The sequence below is a fragment of the Netta rufina genome (genome assembly GCF_964035555.1).
Source record: "Netta rufina genome assembly, chromosome: 1".
Classification (NCBI taxonomy): domain Eukaryota; kingdom Metazoa; phylum Chordata; class Aves; order Anseriformes; family Anatidae; genus Netta; species Netta rufina.
Window position 1 is genome coordinate 193,710,372 of NC_140123.1, and position 18,917 is coordinate 193,729,288.

Genomic DNA, 18,917 nt, shown 5'->3' on the forward strand with positions numbered 1-18,917 from the left:
CTAAGAAATGTCTGGATGTCTTTTCCTGAATATCTTTTCCAGGAAATTACATATTTTATACATTTTCTTTTCATTTTAATACAGCTGTTTGCCCTTTAGAGGGTCTGTAGAAGTACAGACATTCACAAGCAGCTTCCCTTCTGCTGTTATTGCTGCCTCCTTCACACCGTATTCACCTCCCCACCACCACCCTCAGACCGGGCAGTAAAGACTTGAGCTCACTGTCTGGTTCCTTCCTGTCTAGGGCAAGGAGAGACTAAGGCCATGTCTACTCTGAATAATTCAGCTCTGACGGACCCTTAGTGTGGTGTTATAAAAAAAAAAAAAAAAAAAAAAAAAAACAGATAACAGAAATCAATATACAAAAATGCATGGGATATGTACACAGGTGCATATGTTGCAGATTCAAACTGAGTATATTTTATGCACTGTGTAGGAAACTTGGTGGTAAAGATGCATCTGATTTCAACCAGAGGTCTGTGTGCATTTTCTTTGTAATTCTAGCATTCAGAAAATAAATGTTTATAGTTACATTAGGGTTTGGCCTGAATTCGGTTGAATCACTTGCATTGTTTCATTGTACGTCGTTTCCCTCCTCTCCTGGTTCTGTGCGAAACACAGGGTACAACTTTTTCAAAACTAAGGAAACTGTAATTGTAAAATAATAAAAAATTAAATGGGGAATTCAGGGAGCAACAGGATCTGAAATTATACTGAATTCATTGTGGAGCTTTTTTTAAAATGAGCAGTTTTCAAGCTGACATCCTCTTTTGACATAATACGGTTCCAATTACGTAGCTTTTGGACAAAGGCTAGAGTTCATAAAGTAGTGTTTTCATTTATTTCAACAACATAACATCCTCCCTACTAGCCTGTGAACTCATACTCTTACTCCCTTCTCACATATTCAGACTCGACCTGAAGTTACACTGCATTTCTTTGTAGGATGAAAGACTGCAGGGTGAGATTCATCTTCCAACTGAGCACTGATAAAACAAACATATTTTTCAGAACACAGAAGATACAGTGTCTTTTCTACAGTGTCTTTACAACCAAACAAACTGATCCCACTAAGGTGATAAGCAGGACTGATACCCAGAGTACTAATAGCTAGGCATATAGTATAAAATAGCTCTTATTTGGGGTCTTCTGTGGAAAAGGGGGGCTAAGACAAAAGTTAACAAGCAATGCACATGTTTTGCTCAGCACATTTGAAGCTGCTTTCTTAATTTAAAAAATAATTTCCATGTAACCTTTTTTAATATTACTTGTTTTATTTAAGCCTGATTTAATTTCTTTTAAAGGTTCCATCCTTGGTTTCTGTTGTCATTAGTCCGGACCTGCAGACTCCTGCAACCAAGTTTTGCCTGAAACAAAAGAGTCACCAAGGCCACAACAGGAATGTCTGGGCTGTGGATTACTTCCATGTCCTTCCAGTGCTCCCTTCCACGGTGACTCACATGATCCAGTTTTCCATCAATTTGGGTTGTGGAACTTATCAGCCCGGTAACAGGTACAACAGGCAAAATTTCTCTTTCAATTATCAGTTTCCCAGAACATTTTGTGTCATAGCATCTATATACTTTGCTTAGTCCATTCTGAAATATGCTTATGATTTCAAACTATTTGCTTCAGTTTCTAATGGCAATGAGATTTATCTCTAAATATAAGGGATAATGATATGTATAAGAGGGAAGGCGTTAAAGGAAGTGGCAGAAAAGTCCCCTCATGACCTCTCAGAGATTATTCATGCCACAAGCATGTAATTCTTGTACATGCTGACAGGGTGACAAATAGCCCTCATCTTGAACATCATCAGTGTGAGGACCTCACTGCCTACAGAATGACCACAGAACTCTTTGGTGGCTTCACTTCATTGGGACATTCTATGTGATTTTTTTCCCCACAAAGTTAAGGGGGAGGGAAAGAGGAAGAAGGAAGTAATTTGCTGCTCTGTATTTTATATTCCTTCACAGTCCTTTTATCTCTCTGTACATGTGAGACTTTATCCTAATATTTGTTGAGGATTAAGTTACTTCTTTTTTTTTTTTTTTTTTTTTCCAGAGTAAGAGCCAAGAGTTTAAAGTAGGTGACTGCAACTGCTTTCACATCCATAGCCCATGGCATCTTTTTCCGTCTGAAAGAGCTGCACTATTTCTGACAGTCCTAGTAGCCATGCAGGGCAGCAGAATTTAAGGAGCAGCAAAAGTCAAGGCATCACACATATTTGATAGGAAGGGAAGACAACATTCTACACAGAATGTGAAAATTTTGCACGTAAACACTCCTGGCTTGTAAACATGCTTTATGAAGTATCCATCTTAAACATTTTGTTATCTAACGGGGATTAGTATGTATTTTGAAAGATTAATTTTCTTCATTCACATAAACTATTTCTGAAGTAGAAGTGTTCTTCAAAACAAAAGAAGCACTAGGTCTCCATAAAAACTATTTGTATTTCCCAAATACAGCAGCATTTCCCTCCTCCTGGTCTACAGCATTATTCATGATGCCTTCAATGCTGCAAACATGACAGACTTGTTCAGCATATATTCAGTAAATTTGACCCTCCAAGGTATAAGTACGGTTAAACCAAAAATGAACAAGTCAAAACCTCTGTAAACCATTTTAATACATACTTTTGATATCGCAGTGATGGTACACCTATATAAAGTAATATTGTCAGCAAATTATAATGAAAATGAAAAGTTATAATCCAATAATTTAGTACTGAGGTGATGAATTATGACTTTTATAATGTTCCATTGATATTACTTAAAATAAAACAGAATATTACAAGCTAATTATATAGTGGAAATTACAAGAGTATCTCAGTAGAATACTAAATCCTTAATAAATCAAGCACTTTTTACATTACCCTTGCAAGGTCTTCAGAATGTAAGATAGGTAAAGATTTCCTTACACTCCTAGAATGTAAACACTGTTTTATTAAATATGCAGTGGAACAGGGAGGGAACAATTTTAGTAATAATAGCTAGAATATGGCTGGGCAGCACGGAGACTCCTGCAGCCCCTGGGACTCTGCCTGCCATAGGGCTTTCTGAAGGGTGTCTTCCACAGGTCCCCTCCACCCTTCACAGTTCTGGGCAGGACCTGGCTATTTCCCTATTCCATACTGCATTTCTGATCTCCATTTGGGCACGATGGGGGAAGGAGGCAGGTGACTCCTGGAAGGATTAAAGGGTATTTTAATATTTGTCAGCAATGGAGGTGAAGAGACAGCCAATGCATGAGCAACTGGTGCTCTTTTACCACCTCCAGCAGCTGGCAATTATTAGAGTCCTGTGCTCACGCGATGCTGTCTGGCTCTGATGAATCCAAGTTTTCTCATTATTTTTGAAACCACACTCAGTATGGTTCTAGCTGAGATACAAGAGTAACATCAGGTCATTTTAACACAGCATAAAAACACTAGCTGGATGGTGGTTTTTTTTTTCATTCAGATTTGTTTCACCTTTGCATTTTCAGGATTTTTCTTATTAAAAGTATACTCAAAATCATTGCATGTCTCAGCATCAGTTGTCAGGAATCTGGGGGTTTCTCTGTGGTGGTACTTCCACTTGCCTGTCTCTGCCACATAGGCTCACCGTGCCTTTCTCCTTCCTTTCCCTCACCATGTTATCAGCATCAGCTTGGAATTTTCCACCAACCACGGCCGCTCCTGGGCCCTGCTCCACACCGAGTGTTTGCCTGAGATCTGTGCTGGGCCTCATCTACCCCACAGCACTGTCTATGCCTCCGAAAACTACAGTGGGTGAGTGTTCTCTGCACACCTAACTGAGATGTGAGATTAGAGATGGATATGAATTATGGGAGACAGAATAAAGCAGCAAAGCACACCACCCCATGTCATCTTTCATTTTTGACTAGCTGAGCACAGCATGGAAGGAGTGTTCTGGTCTCCCTGGCTGCCCAGTAATGAAATTTGAAAAATATGAGGCTGCCTCTGTCATATAATATTATTTTTTTCTGATGCCATAGGTAAATTAAAAAAAAAAAAAAAAAAAAAAAAAAGTGGGGACAGCATGCTAGTAAAAGAAAAGTTATATCCTGTCAAAGCCACAAAAGTTTTTCTTTTTAGTCAGAGGAACCATCAGTCAAAGCCATATTTATATCCTCAGACACCTTTACTCACTTGGAATCCTTATGCTGGGTTACAATGAAGTTGCATCCTCTGCACTTCAGCAGGTGGAGGTGTTGTTAGAATCACTTTCTTATACCAGCCCTTCTCATTATTAAGTGTCTTCAGGGCTGTTCTGGCTGTGAAGTGAACTTGTCATCCCATGGCTGTACATCCCTCTGCATCCCAACCTCCACAGACACTTCAGAGCAACACGTATGACCATGAGAAGAACGTGTAGCTCAAACATTGGCATGGTCTGGTGACCCCCCCATTTCTCTACCATTTTCATAGGAGCCATTACCCCTGGTGTGTTTAGCAGGTGCAGTACCTGTGGATGATATGAGAGTGATGCTCCAGAGAGACAGTAGGCCAGATCTTCCATGCCCCAACTCTCATCCCCAGGGGTTTCTACCCAACAGAGTTCAGTTGCACTGAAAGGTTTAATGCAGGGTGCAATTTAGGAGGTGTTCATTGGGATGGAGAAGCTGCTATGATGAAATAGGTTAAGATCTTTGTTGGCTTCAGGTATTCATTCAGGGGGAAAAAATGCTGGGTTTTATAATGTAATAATTAACATTCATATATTGTATGAAAATATCATAGGCCATGCTTTGTTGCTTTTTTTCATTTATACTTTCTAAAGCTGCAGTCTCTTAATTGGTCTATTGAGCAAATTTTAGTATAAAAAATTCTCACCAAGCTTGCAGTGCAAGCAAATGCTTTCAGTCACTTAATGAGTATTGATGTAAAACAGAATTTGTGTTATATGTATTTCAGGTGGAACCGAATAACTATTCCCCTTCCCAATGCAGCATTAACAAGTGACACGAGGATTCGGTGGAGGCAAACAGGACCAATCCTTGGAAATATGTGGGCAATTGATAATAGTCAGTATTCTTATCCACAACCATGTTACATCAGAAGAATAATTTTTTTATGCTGCTCCAAGTAAACATTTTCCAGAATCAGAGGTCGCAAGATTTTCAGTTTGTTAAATTTTTATTCTTATCTTCAGTCAGTTACAAGTCCATTTTGAAGCCAAAGGAGAAATCTGTCATTTGAAAAGATAGTCTAGTAGCTTACCCCTCTTTTTCTTTTAATTGAATGCTTTCTAGGAAAAATAAATAAATAAATAAAAATGTATCAATAACCTGATATAACATTTCCTCTGACTGCTTAGTCTGAATTACATAAATAGGCACCTTGCTGTGCTATTAAGGACACGAACTGTGCCACACTAAGCAGCAGTTACAGCAGCTGGGACATATTTTTCCTTCTGGACATAGAAGACCTTCATAAAGCAATGTTGCTACCAAAATACTGACAAAACTTTTACATTGTTTACAGCATCTCAAGGGGGGAAGGACCATCTGTAACAGGGAACTGGTCTTCTTTTAGGAAATGATTTTTCATGTGCCAGTGTGTTTTTTTTAAATGGATGTGATGAACTGAGAGGAGGTTATAGTTACACATCTATTTATAAAACATTCTGCAGAGAATACTATAGTAAATATTTTAAAGCACAGAAAAATATTTTGGAACACAAAATAAAATGTATAGATGGCATGAAAAGGAGGAGAAAGCATGTTTGAAAGGACTAAGAATGAGCAGGTGTGAAGTTTTTAGTTTACTCATTAACCTCAAACACTTGGGACTACATAAACTACTAGAATTTGTTTTGCTAGCTGTATGCATTAAGTATGTACTATAAAGCTTTACAGTGATGTACAATAGCCTGTGAAATTTTGTAGTGATTCCTAATAAGGTTTGATATGGAGCCTGGGAATGGTAAATGTTGTCATATTTTGCAAAATTCTTAAAACAGATTAATGCCTCATTTTGAAAAGAAAATGCTTGAAGCTGCCTCAATAGTGCAATGCCACAAATGAAACTTTTTCACAAAAAGTAAAGAAAATTACTCTCTTAATCACATTAATGGTATGTAGCACCCTCTTGACATTCTAGATAGTGTATTAATGCTTGTCCTTAGAGATGATGATTTATATCAAAAAGAAAATAAAGGGGAAAATATAGGTATATGTAAGTAAGAAGATGTCTGTGAGCATCTGAAAAGATGACTTGCTACCTAACAAAATATAGAATGTATAGAATGCAAAAATTGGTGAAACTCACAGAAGTTCACATAAACAAGAGCAACATAAAATCCAAGGACTCAAATTCTTTAAAACAGAACAAAACAAGAAGATTTTGAAAGTTAGCATACAATTCATATATCTATACTACCTTTGCCTGTAAAACCAAATAGTGAGAGCTCTGATGAAGAATACTGCACACTCAGCTGTGTACCATCTCAGAGTCAGTTTTACCAACCATCTGCCTACAGTGTGCTTGCTCCAAAATTTGTTTGAGATGTAGAACTATCTCTATGACACAGGAATCAAGTGTTAATGGTGAACGCCTTTCTAAGGTTTTGCATGCCTCCTTTGGTACACACTAGTGAAACTGACGCTTTACAATGTACTGAGGGAGAAACATTTGATTGGCAAGCCACTCAAATTCTTGAAGAGAGAGGAAGAATTTCAAGGATTCAGCACTCTGACTTTTAGCTTCACAACTGTTTCTTATGTGAATTAAGTTTTAAATGAAATCTGGAAGGTAGCCATCTTATAGAAACTCTGGAAAACTGCCAGTATTCATAAAACTTTTTTTATTGTGAATGACATCATTACATCTTTAACCCTTCTACTTTTACCACCCCCTCAAAGAGACCTCAAAGCAAACAAATAAATCAAACAGACAGAACAGAAATTTTGCACCCTGAAAAGTGAGAAAATCTGGAAATTGCATAAAGTCTGATAGGGAGTTAATTACAGAGAGTGACTAACAGGGATTTATAGAGTATCTGTCAGGGAGTACTGGCACACAGCTATGATGGGCAGCATCAAAAAAATAAGAAAAACAATAAGCATTGGTTGTTATAGATTATTTTGAATTGGTGGCTATTTGGGTGAATTTCCAAAAGTCACTGTGCATGTGATAACTCCAATGGTCATTATTTAATTGAAAGGGTAACACTGTTCAGGACTAAGGCCTGTTTATCACATTGTGTTGAAAGGACATTGCCCTCAAGTGACTGTTTGGGGCTATACTTGGATTTCTTCACTGTGAGATACAGATTATACAGAGATTTACTAATCTTTCCATCTTTCCTACTTTTCACAAAATATCAACACTGTTGATTAAGAGTCATCAGAGGAAGATTAAATAAAAGAGTAAAATAAGTCTGGAATGTTTCTGAGTACATATTATTTGGAATTTTATTCCATTTGAAAGAATCAGTGAAAATGATTTGCAGTTACTTAAAAGTGCATGATATTTCATAGTTACTTACGACATATCAGAGCAGATGAAGAAAAAGGCAAGAAAATGGCCAATACCTAACAGTTCATTGGACGTTGCTCGCGATCTTAGAAAAATCAGGTATCTGATTTGGATCACTAACACCTCCAGCAACAGATAGACATTACCCCTTAAATACTAAGTTATCCCAGACTATCCTTGACAGAGGGAAAAAACTCCATTACTCAGTTCTACAGAAAGATATGTTCAAATGCACTTTATTCTTTTTCAGACCTCTTTCAGATAGTGGGATTAGCTGAAATACAATACCAATAAATACAATACCTGTATGGCAATACTTTATTGTATTTGTTATATTCTTTTTATGACATAACATAGCCCTTCATTTAACTAATTTCTTTTCTCTGCAGTTTATATTGGTCCATCTTGCCTCAAATTCTGCTCAGGTCGAGGACAGTGTACTAGAAATGGCTGCAAGTAAGAACTATAATTCACTACTTGTATTCAATTTTTGTCATATATTTCATTTGATGGTCTGAAAGTTGAAGTGATTTCCATTTTAGTCCTTGCTTTTTGAGATGACTAAATATAAAACCAGCATAGCCCCCAGAATGCATAAAACTCACTTGAGAGATAAAGATCAATCTTTCTAAACAGCAGCATACTTAATAATTTTAAAAATAATTTTATTTTGGCAGAGAGTCTAAGTTCCAGTTCACCTTAAAATGTGCTACAGAGCCCATCAGAATGTCAGTGATGCATGCTTTATACTGTTTTTAGAGGTGATTTGGGACTGTATCACTTTTATATTAAATTTCAGGGAAGAATCACGATTTTCATAGTTCTAGTATCCCATAGTCCCATAGACCTCAAGGACAGAAGGTCAACACTATTTTTTTCCTGAAAGTCTGGCTTTTAAAAAGTGTTTCAGCCTTAAAAGTAAAATCAATAAACACTTTCAAAACTATGGTGTTACTATTTTTACGTGTTGCAGAGAGCGTGATCCACAGGGCGTTCTGTCCTGTTACACAGTTGCTTGTAATTACACCTGACATGCTATAGATAAAACTATTTGACATATGGACAACTGTAAATTATGTCTGCAGTATTTTTATTCCAAAAATTAATAGAAACATTGCTACATATTAAATGTAGATTTTGTGTGGCTGGTTCATAACTATTTTTTGTTTTAATTGGAAAAGTCAGTACTAGGTAAAAGAAAGGTATTGACTGTACAGTACCTAAGTAAGGTCTAGAGAGGTTTTTGGTCCTTAGATTTGAGAGGGACTTTGCAGGTATCATCTGCTCTTGAGAGATTTCAGGCATGTTCTAGTCTGCTAGAAGACCAGAAGACAAGAGAAGATGGGCTTAATGTAAGGAAGGCACTAACTACTCTATTCAATCTCCCTCATCCCCAGGTGTGACCCTGGCTTTTCAGGGCCCGCATGTGAGACAGCATCACAGACCTTCCCCATGTTCATCTCGGAGAGCTTCGCCAGCTCCCGCCTCTCCTCCTACCACAATTTTTACTCAATCCGTGGAGCTGAGGTCAGCTTTGGCTGTGGGGTCCTGGCCAGTGGCAAGGCGCTGGTCTTCAACAAGGACGGGAGGCGCCAGCTCATCACCTCCTTCCTTGACAGCTCCCAGTCCAGGTGAGAGCAAAAGAGCAGCAACGGGAGGTATGGGAACAGGGAAGTTACACTGTGACAGGAACCCCTTCTCTTTCATATAACCTCGTGTGCTGGTCTTTTTAGCAGGAAAAAAAGTTTTTTTAAACCCCTTTGTCCCATAGTTTAATTTCCAGCTCATAGCTGTACAGCCTTGCTTTTTTTTTTTTTTTTTTTTTTTTCTTCTCCCTGCTTTGTAAACAGCAGAGCCCAAAATAGATGGAAGTTATTGTACAGTGAGACTGGAAAATATGAAATGTTAATATCAAACCTGAGTGTCAAAGCCAAGTGCTAATTAATTATTTATAAGGTTGTGTTTATTTGACAGCTTGTGGCAGCTGATTAGATCAATTCACTGTCTCTCCCTCCCTTTCAGAGCCTAATAAATAATTAAATGCTGTACTGATTGGCATTTTTTAAATGTATATGCCACATTGCATTACTTGATAGTAAAAACAAATCACACACAGAAAGGCCCATAAATGATATTTACCAAAATTTGTCTAAATTGAGAAGATCATAAAACAACCTGGTTAGAGGAAAAAAAGAAAAAAAAAAAAACACCATGTGTATGGTACCCTAGAAATATGTGTGCAATTCTGCTGCAGATTCCTGCAGTTCACGCTACGCCTGGGAAGCAAGTCTGTGCTGAGCACATGCAAAGCACCCGACCAGCCTGGCGAAGGAGTGCTGCTGCACTACTCCTATGACAATGGCATTACATGGAAACTACTAGAGCACTATTCGTACCTGAACTATCATGAGCCAAGGTATGTGCATAAATGTTATGAAGTGTTATCTACATGCATTTAATGCTGGTCATGGTCACTGCAATGCTGAGAGTGAAGGCATCTGCCCAAATGTGGGCATGTAGTGCAGGAGAAGAGTGAAGATCTTTTGTTGCACACTGGAAACAACTATTCTCCCTTAAAAACATGCAGCTGTTCTGGGCACTTCTCATTTGTGCCTGCCTTTGTAAACAATGAATGCATGGATTTGGCAGCATCCAAGTCTTAGTTGACACGACAGGACAAGCAATGTGGGATGAGGGGAAAGAAATACACTTGTGGGAAATAGGGGCATGTCTCATCCCATGGAGGCAGCCACTTGTAAAGAAAAATTAGCATAAATTATTTGTAGCTTTGAAGCCATAGATAACTTCACTAAAGCATCCTCTGGGATTAGGAATCTGCAGGAAGCATAGGACAGTGGAAATGAAATGCGGCTGTGAGGGTCTCTCTAGGTCAGTGGGGAAATTGCTTCTGCTCCTGTTATGAAAGGGATTACATGACTGTGCCTGTGCTGGTGGGTTGGACATGGTGCCCTGGGAGAACATGACAGTGACTGCTCCTGGGAATTGTGCAGATCACAAAGAAGCCAAACAAAGAGATCATCTCATCTAACAGCACCTGCATATGTCACTAGATTAGAGGGGGATGTATGGGACATATGTAGAGAAGAATGTAGTATCTCCCATTACATTTGCAAGACCACCCACCAGCTGTAGTAAAGCACGTGCTAAATCAGGAGTTTCTGTGAGCACGCCTGTATTGAAAGCCCAGAACCACCCGGGCTGGCTCTGTGCAAACCCACCCAACCCTGGAAGAAGCCACCTGCAGCAGCAAAGCCAATAAATCCTGATGAAAGAAGATGCTCTGCAAGGGGGCACACGAGAGGCAGAGCTAAAAGTGGCATCACAGGTCCCTCCCCGCTGCTCTGATCCTGCCCAAGGGCAGTTTTGTACCAGGTATTGCCAAAATTAACTATCTTCATCTTGTTAATAACCCAATAATGCAGAACATAATTAAGAATATTGTAAAGGGGAAAAATAATAACTTCTGACATTATGTATATTTCCTGAAAGCAATAAGAAATACTCAAAAATCTGAGAAAAATGGCTATATTTGGTAAAAGCATACGGTATGTGGGCTTTAATTTCTGAAGTTTTAAGTGTTACTGAAGGAAAGATTCTAAAATCTTATACGTTCATAAAACTTTCTTCAAAATATCTTTTCCCATTCTTTATTATAGTCACATATATATTTTATATGGCCCTGTTTCTAATTCTTAGATTCAAGATTAGAGCTGTAAGAATTATATTTCCCTAAAGGTTTTTAATATATAGCACTATTAATTTTTTATAACAAAAAAGAAAATACACATTCTAGTGACTGATTTTAATGGAGTTTAAGATATAAATGTAGCAAATTATATTAGTGCCAGAGATTTCTTTTACTCTTTGAATTAAGTGTGAAACACTTAATTTCTTGAGTTCTGACAGGGCAAAGAGCTAAGCACAACATACACAGGTTAGAAAGGTTTGCCGTGGGATATGTACACTCCATTCTGGGTAAAGAAAAAAATGACAAGCATACAAACCTGAAGGTAATGCTGGCAATAATTATGATGAAGAACATGAAGAAAACTTCACCTTTTTTATTGTGTTGTCTAAAAATATTAGCAATTTTGGTAACATAGATGGACTGCTACAAAGTTTGGCAATCAATCTGTATCCAGAAATTTAATTAATCTTCAGTCATACAAAAAATAATTACACATTTAATGTTCTGCTGAAAAGGTGCATTTAATCTGCTAACATTTGACAGCTGCATTTTTCTTCTGAGCAGAACAGCGGTGGCTTTTCAATATTAGGTATGCGCATAGCTTGAAAGAATGAGATCAGAGCAAAGGTCTCCCAGCTGGTTTTTAAGAAATCTAATGGTAGCTGGTAATGTTAGTAAGAACACTTTTCTTCTCTGCAGCAGAAAAGTCATTAGCAAGGATCCCCCTCCCTCTCCATCTATCTCCAACAAATCAAAGTCAGACAGGAGAAGCTGTTATAGCTGGAGTTGCAGTCAGGTTCTGCATACTAACATACATGCCGTATAAGGTGGTCTACACTAGCGTTTTTAGATTGTTTCCTTAACCCCCCTGGGATAGGAAATTTATTTTAACACACATTAAATATTTTAACATCCAACAGGTATATCGATGATGTGTGTCAATTTAGGATTTTCTGTAAATTACTGTCAGTGAGAATTGGTGTCCACGTGGGTGAGCTTGTGAGGGTTAAGAGTGAAAGGGAAGTTGCTGGCATCAAAGACAGCCACTAAGAGAGAAATGTGTCCAGGATTATAAGAAAGCGTCAGCTCGTACAAGTGCCAACTGCTTCCTGGCATATGTTGTATGCACTGTTCTTGCTGGCCGGGGTACCAGCTTTCCTCAGGTTTGTCCTACTGGCCCATGAAAAGCAAAAAAATCAGCTCTTTTTAGCATCAGTAGCACTTTAGTGTCATTTGTGCCTTTGAAAATTGGCCTGAAAAGTTGTAGAGTTGCTGCTTATTAGGGGATCTTTGGCAAGCAGAAAGGTTGGCCTTGTGGTTTATTCATGTGCTGGAAAGTAACACAGTTTGGTCTTTCTCTAGCAGGGTATGAAGTAGTTCAAGCGTCTGTTTATTTGAGTAGTAAAAGAAATGCATCCGCCATTCATCCATCATGTGCACTGCTGGTCCCTTGCCACCAGGACGTGGCAGCATCTTCTCTGGCTGTCCCCCAGCACTGCTCCCTCCAGCCTACGGCCAGCAGAAAGCGGCTCCTAGAAATGCCAGTCAGGACATTTGGAGTGCTTCCCACTTGATTAGCCAAGAAGCTTGGTTTTTTTCTTGCTAATTGATTTAACATGTTCTTATTTAAAATGAGAAAAAAAGGGGTACTATAAGTTTACTTTTTACAAGCACAGTTTAGCAAGTCATTTTTAAGAGACTGGTTTTGCACCAAGAGCACTGAAGGGACGGACTTTCATACTCACAGAACAAAACACTACAACAGGCAGCTTAGAAAGCTTTAAGTCTGGAAAAAAAACCTTGATGCTAAGGTATAAAATGATGTTTCCAGTTTACCTGATTTGTCATTTTACCCACATTTCCTCCAAGACAGAAAGAAAAACATCAGCTACATGACGAGTTTGCCAAAACCTCTTTTGCCAGCATGTAATTGCTCACCGATGGAGACAAATGTCCCTCTTGCCATTCTGTTTCGCAGCCCCCATGCATTGCATGGGGCACTCTGGTCCTGGTGATTTATGGAGCTTTCAGGAAACTGTCGGTTCTGTAGCAATTAATGTGTGCTCCCTGCTGCTGTGTACGATAATTGCTCCTGGAAATTAGATATTACTCTTAATTTTCTTTGCAGTTTGTCAATTATAGGTGTGTTGACATAGCTGCCATGACAAATCAGGTGACCTTGCATACCAGAAGAGCCTGGGACTTGCCTCCGGTAGCATCTTTATGCAACCACACAAGAAACGTATGCCATAAGCCTACACATGATCACACTGACAAGATGAGCCTTTTCCATTTGAATGTGACCATTTACAGGGGTGGGTTCTTCTAGAGAAGAGAAACACAGACATAATAATATCAGTGCTGTGCAGAAACAATCACAGATGTAAAGAACATGTATTTTTTCAGATCAGGATAAAATTTATTGTGTCTGAGAAGGTGGAGGCAGAACTTGTTAATCCCTGGTAGTTGATCATCCCTTTGCCAGCCTAAGCCCTTCACCAGCAACTGGGCTTCTGCTGGAGGCATTCAGGTTTCTTCTGGCAAGGAGGTTCCACATGAACATTTGCAGAGAGCTCCACAGTACAAGCAAAAAATTACAAAATTGGTGGAAATTCTTTTCTGTGGCTTTTCCACATGGCTGTCTATCAGCACTTACTAGCAAGAGAATTCCTCTGTCCACTGGTGGAAGCTATGCCAGTAGAAGCTGAGGTTTCTGTGGGCTGAATTTTTCCTTGGATTTTTAGAGTTAGTAAGAAAAAATAACAAAAAATACATCCCCATGGAATTAGTACAAATGGTGACACTTTCAATAATAATTTTGGTTTGTTTTCCAGAATAATTTCAGTGGAGCTGCCGGAAGACGCAAGACAGGTTGGCATTCAGTTCAGATGGTGGCAACCATACCACTCTTCTCAGGGTGAAGATGTGTGGGCGATCGACGAAATCATCATGACCTCTGTGCTTTTCAATAGCATTAGTCTGGACTTCACCAACCTAGTTGAGGTCACACAGTCTCTGGGATTCTACCTGGGAAATGTTCAGCCCTACTGTGGCCATGATTGGACTCTTTGGTGAGAAACACATAACTGTTTCTGTTCTAATTTTGTTTTCTTTGTCTATTCATCCTACTAAGAACCAAGTGATTTCTGCAGATGAGCCTTGTTGGCAGTTATTGAGAGCAATTGGGTCTCACCCATTATGGTATATATTGACATTATGGTCAAAACTACAGTCACTGATCTAATTCCAATTAGCTGTAACTATTTACACCTCATTGCACGGGGATTTATGTTTGATGGGAACTGTGAATGTAGCATTCTTCTTTCATAAAATTTGAAAGAATCTCCCAATAGAAACAATTTGGAAAATTTTGTAATCATCCCTTAAAATCCAGTCAGATTAACATGGGCATAGAGGTTGTATAGTACCCAAATATTTTGTAAGTGAAGTTCATATCTATTTATATGACTATTATGTTACACTTAAAAACAGGAAAGGCAACAGAAGGTTGGTAGAATAGTGTTAGCCATTAGTAGTTATTTTGCCTGTTATATCCATTTAGTCATTTACACTGCAATCAGCATTAGCACACATATTGCAATGATACCCAAAATGCACTGTGCATTTAGGAGAAAGGAAAAAAAAAAAAAAAAGGCAAGAAAACTTCACAAAGCAATAAGTATATTTCTTTAAATGAAAAAGAGAATGAAAAGAAAAATAGGTGAAAAAATATGGAAAATAAAATTATGTTAGGATTGTTTAAAAATATTTTTACAAGAAATTATTAACCTGTTTCAAAAATATAAAATTCTGAAGTACATAACCATAACATTTAGAATTAACAAGGTAATCTTACTTTAACTTATATGTTTTGATTAAAACCACATAACAATTTTATGCTATTCTGATCAACATATAAACCCACTATAGCTTTAATTGGCATAGGTATATTTATTTGGGGAAATTACAATCACAGTAATTATAGGAAACCTCAAGAAAATATATATATATATTTTAATTCTATGAAAATATTAATAATTTTATCATCCCTATGGATGTTCAGAGAAACACCACTGGAATTTTATTAACAAGTACCTCTGAGCAATCTGATTTGACTTTCTGATCATCTGTCAAACTAAAAGGAGTTGGTTTAGCGGTAGGAACAACACAGAGCGCTTTCTAGCAGTGATAATGAGGCAGCAGAAGCACCATTAACCACTTTAATAAGGACAAGGAAGGTACTTGCTGCTCATTAAAATGAAACAACATGTTAGGGCTCAAACTGTTTGCATCTTCTTCATCAAAGAGTTGGAATGAAAGCCCTTTAATGACATTGTTTTCCCTCTGTTCTTGTAAAGCTAGTTTGTTACGGGGGGGCAGGCTATTTAAGATAGCAGAAGTTCCTCTTTTCCTCCTCTGAATTTAAATTAGAATCAAAATAATAAACATGAAGTTAAATTCTCTATGTCATATATTAACTAGGATTTGCAGAGCTCGGTTGTGGTGGAAATGTTGAACTTTCCATGCATCAAATAAAGAAGTGAAGCATTTGTAAGACTTCCTTACTATGTATGTATAAGTATTTTTCATCATCCCTGGAAGACAAGAACTCTATCCTTCACTGACCTTGCTTCTCTCAAGGGAAATTTTTAAACTTATACAAAGTCTGTACAAATGGATGCTAGTTAAATTAATTATTGTTGGCTTTTCCCAGCTGTGAGTCCATTTGGTTCTCATTTTCTAACTCATGACTTTCTGTGAGAAGAGTCTGCAGTAGCACTGACACCATCCTCTTGAGAAAAGTCTGACAACTGCTTTTTCATTAGTGAAACTATGGTAAATACGCTATAAATCATTCTACAGTGTGTCATCCTGAGGCCCATTTTCACTGGATTGCCTTTAATTGTCTATTAGGTCTTCGTTTCTGCCTCAAAATCTGGAAATCTGAAATATTTATGCTTATAATTTGGGAAAAGTGTTTGAGGCTTATTTTTGTTGAAGAGGAAGGTTGTTCTTTTCAGTATTTGTTTTCATATAGAAAAGAGGGGTTTTGTTGATAAGTATGTGTTTTAAGCAAAGGTGATTTTTAAGTGTTTTATAATGATCTATAACTGGCACAGTCACTTGGTTGTAATTGTCAACATTTGGTTTGACATTGTTTCTAACAGCAAGTGTATTGTGTATACTAAAAGGACTCCTGAACACTCTTAAATGAAGTGTTTGATGATGTACGTTAACTCATCACTTCTCCAAAATGTGCATACACAGGCCATGTTTTGACCCAAATGCTTCTGGAGTATTACACAATATGTACAGCCACTTGCTGAAATACATTTACCTACTGATAAAAACACTAAAGCTTTTTTATTATTACTATTTTTATTTATTTTTTTATTCACCTGGATGCAAATAAAACAGCACAATATAAGAAATATAAACTGTCTTCAGTCAGGCTATGGTATTATGATTGAACTTGATGTAGCAGACAACAGAGTGTCCCATTCCCTCTTAAGTAGTCTGGGGAAAGACTGTAAATCTGGCTCATAATAAACTACCCTTATGGAGCAATACTATACAGCTGCCCTACATCAGCTTGACAGTTTGCCTGTGTTTATATAATGTTTTGTCTTTTAGTTTAATTATTATTCTGTAACATGCAGAATGTTTCTTTCAGGTAATCAACTTAATTAGAATATATTAATACATTTAGGAATTATCTAACAAAGTAGGTATGATGTGATATAAAAAGACAAAAACTTCTGCCTTTGATAGAAGCAGAGCTGGGGCCAGGATGAGTGTTTGGGGTCTGGCTGTCACGTCAATATTCTCAGTCAATGCAGGTTTACAAAATCAGCTGCATCCATGTGGCTTTTCAGTATTCCTGAAAGTACCAGCCTTGAAAATGTGGTAACTCTGGGAATCCCAGAGCAGTTTGGAGAAGTGCAGACTGGCTGACATTCACTGTGATATCATTCCCAGAAGTACCAATTAGTTGGCAGTGCTTGGAGGGAGAGCGATTGTTCTGAGGGCACCTATGGGTATTATGTTCCTGAGCCTCCACAGGTCTAATTATATACGTGCCAGAAACCAATTCACAACTACATATTTATACAAAATTGTGGCTTTTGCATTCTCAATTCCTGAAGATTTTTTGCTAATTATTTTTATGCCAGGGACATTATTCTGTCGTGTACAAAATCCAGAAATGTATTTCAGCTGCATGATTCCTACAACAAACAAAGAAAACATTTGGTATTCCAGCAGAAAAGCCTGCCCCTAACCACAGGAGAGCTGAAGAGCAAAGAAGTGGCAAGTAAGGTGGAAGACCCACCTTTAATGCTACCTTTGTTCAGCTGGAGGCAATTTGTGGATGATAAAGGACTTTGTGAACCCATAATGTGTTTTCCTCCCATGAAAAGAGCTCCTCATGGAACATCACAGATTGTCTTCATCTCCTCACTAGCTTCCATTTTCGCATTTCTTTAATATTTATTTTAAACAGCTGTTTTGACTTTAATGCTTACTTAATGTACTGTGTACAATATGGCTAACTTATTAGGTTAAAATGAACACCAAACTCAAAAGGGTCTAATCATGATCTGAATTTCCACTAGGAAAAAGGATCGGTGTTTAAGATTATTTTTTTCTAATTTTATGGCAGTATTACCATATAGAAGGATTTTTTTGTGGAAACACAAAATAAAAGCTTCAGTTCTCACCTAGGCTAAGTACTACTCCTTGGCTTTTCTTTTATCACTTTGGGGAAGACAGCTTCTAAGCAGATTCTTTATCAAACGGTTTACTTTCAACTGCTTTATTCTGTTCAGCTGAGTTCCAGGTAACTGCTGTTACCTAAACGTATTAGCTTTTACATTTGCAATGCCAAATCATTATCCAAATCACTGTTACATATAGCTTTCAGCTAATGACACTGTACACAGCTGATACCTGAAAAGCATGGTTGTTGTACTGGCACAGATTTCTCAAGGAGGCTTCTGTAAAACCTGGATTTCCCACTTCAGCCACAAATTCCAAGTTGCACTGTAGAAATTAACAGCAAGTCAGCATTAATTTTTAAATTTGTGATATTTGTCATTTTGAAAAATAAAAGATAAAGTTGGAAGAAAAATGAATTCAGGCATTATCCAAACAAATTTTTCTGAGATGCATTCAGTTCTAACAATAAAGCCACAACTGTAGGTTGCCAGCTGGACTGCTGATGAACGTACATTTTATCCTCTGCTCAATTTAAAATTACCCATCCTGTTGAGAAGAAAAACACTGACAACTCCAATGGAAAGAGCAGGCAGTTGAGATACAGTTTTCTAAGGCAATTTATTGTCTTCTGGTCCAGCTGTTCATTACAGTACCCCAGCAGAGAAGGGCTGGTAAATATCCTCAGTCATTTCACAGTGCTGATCAATGTAGAAGGCAGCTTCATGTGGTGTTACGGGGTGGATCAAGGAAAAGCAAGGTTAGAGAGAAAACAGAACCCTGGATCTTAAACTTATGCTAAGTAAACCAATCTAAGTAAAGGGGACACTACTTTCATTCTATGAGAACCTTCTTAAAAGCATTCTCTTTTGGAGGATAGTGTACAGGATTCTAAGTTTAAATCATTATTACTTCCTCCTAATACATCCTTGCATTTGATTATTTTTTCCTTTTTAATACTATGTAGGAAAAAAAAAAAATTGAAATATCCTTATAATTTCAAACTGT

General features: G+C 37.7%; 1 protein-coding gene across 1 annotated transcript in view; it reads left to right on the top strand.

Annotated features, from left to right (window-relative positions):
* RELN (reelin) overlaps positions 1–18,917 on the top strand; it is a gene marked incomplete at both ends in the record, with an annotated part of 285,763 nt that overhangs the window by 183,938 nt on the left and 82,908 nt on the right. The window contains 7 exon segments of the mRNA XM_084305864.1: positions 1,305–1,513; positions 3,647–3,775; positions 4,922–5,031; positions 7,876–7,942; positions 8,884–9,117; positions 9,741–9,902; positions 14,030–14,266. Of these exon segments, the coding sequence (XP_084161990.1) occupies positions 1,305–1,513; positions 3,647–3,775; positions 4,922–5,031; positions 7,876–7,942; positions 8,884–9,117; positions 9,741–9,902; positions 14,030–14,266 (1,148 nt within the window).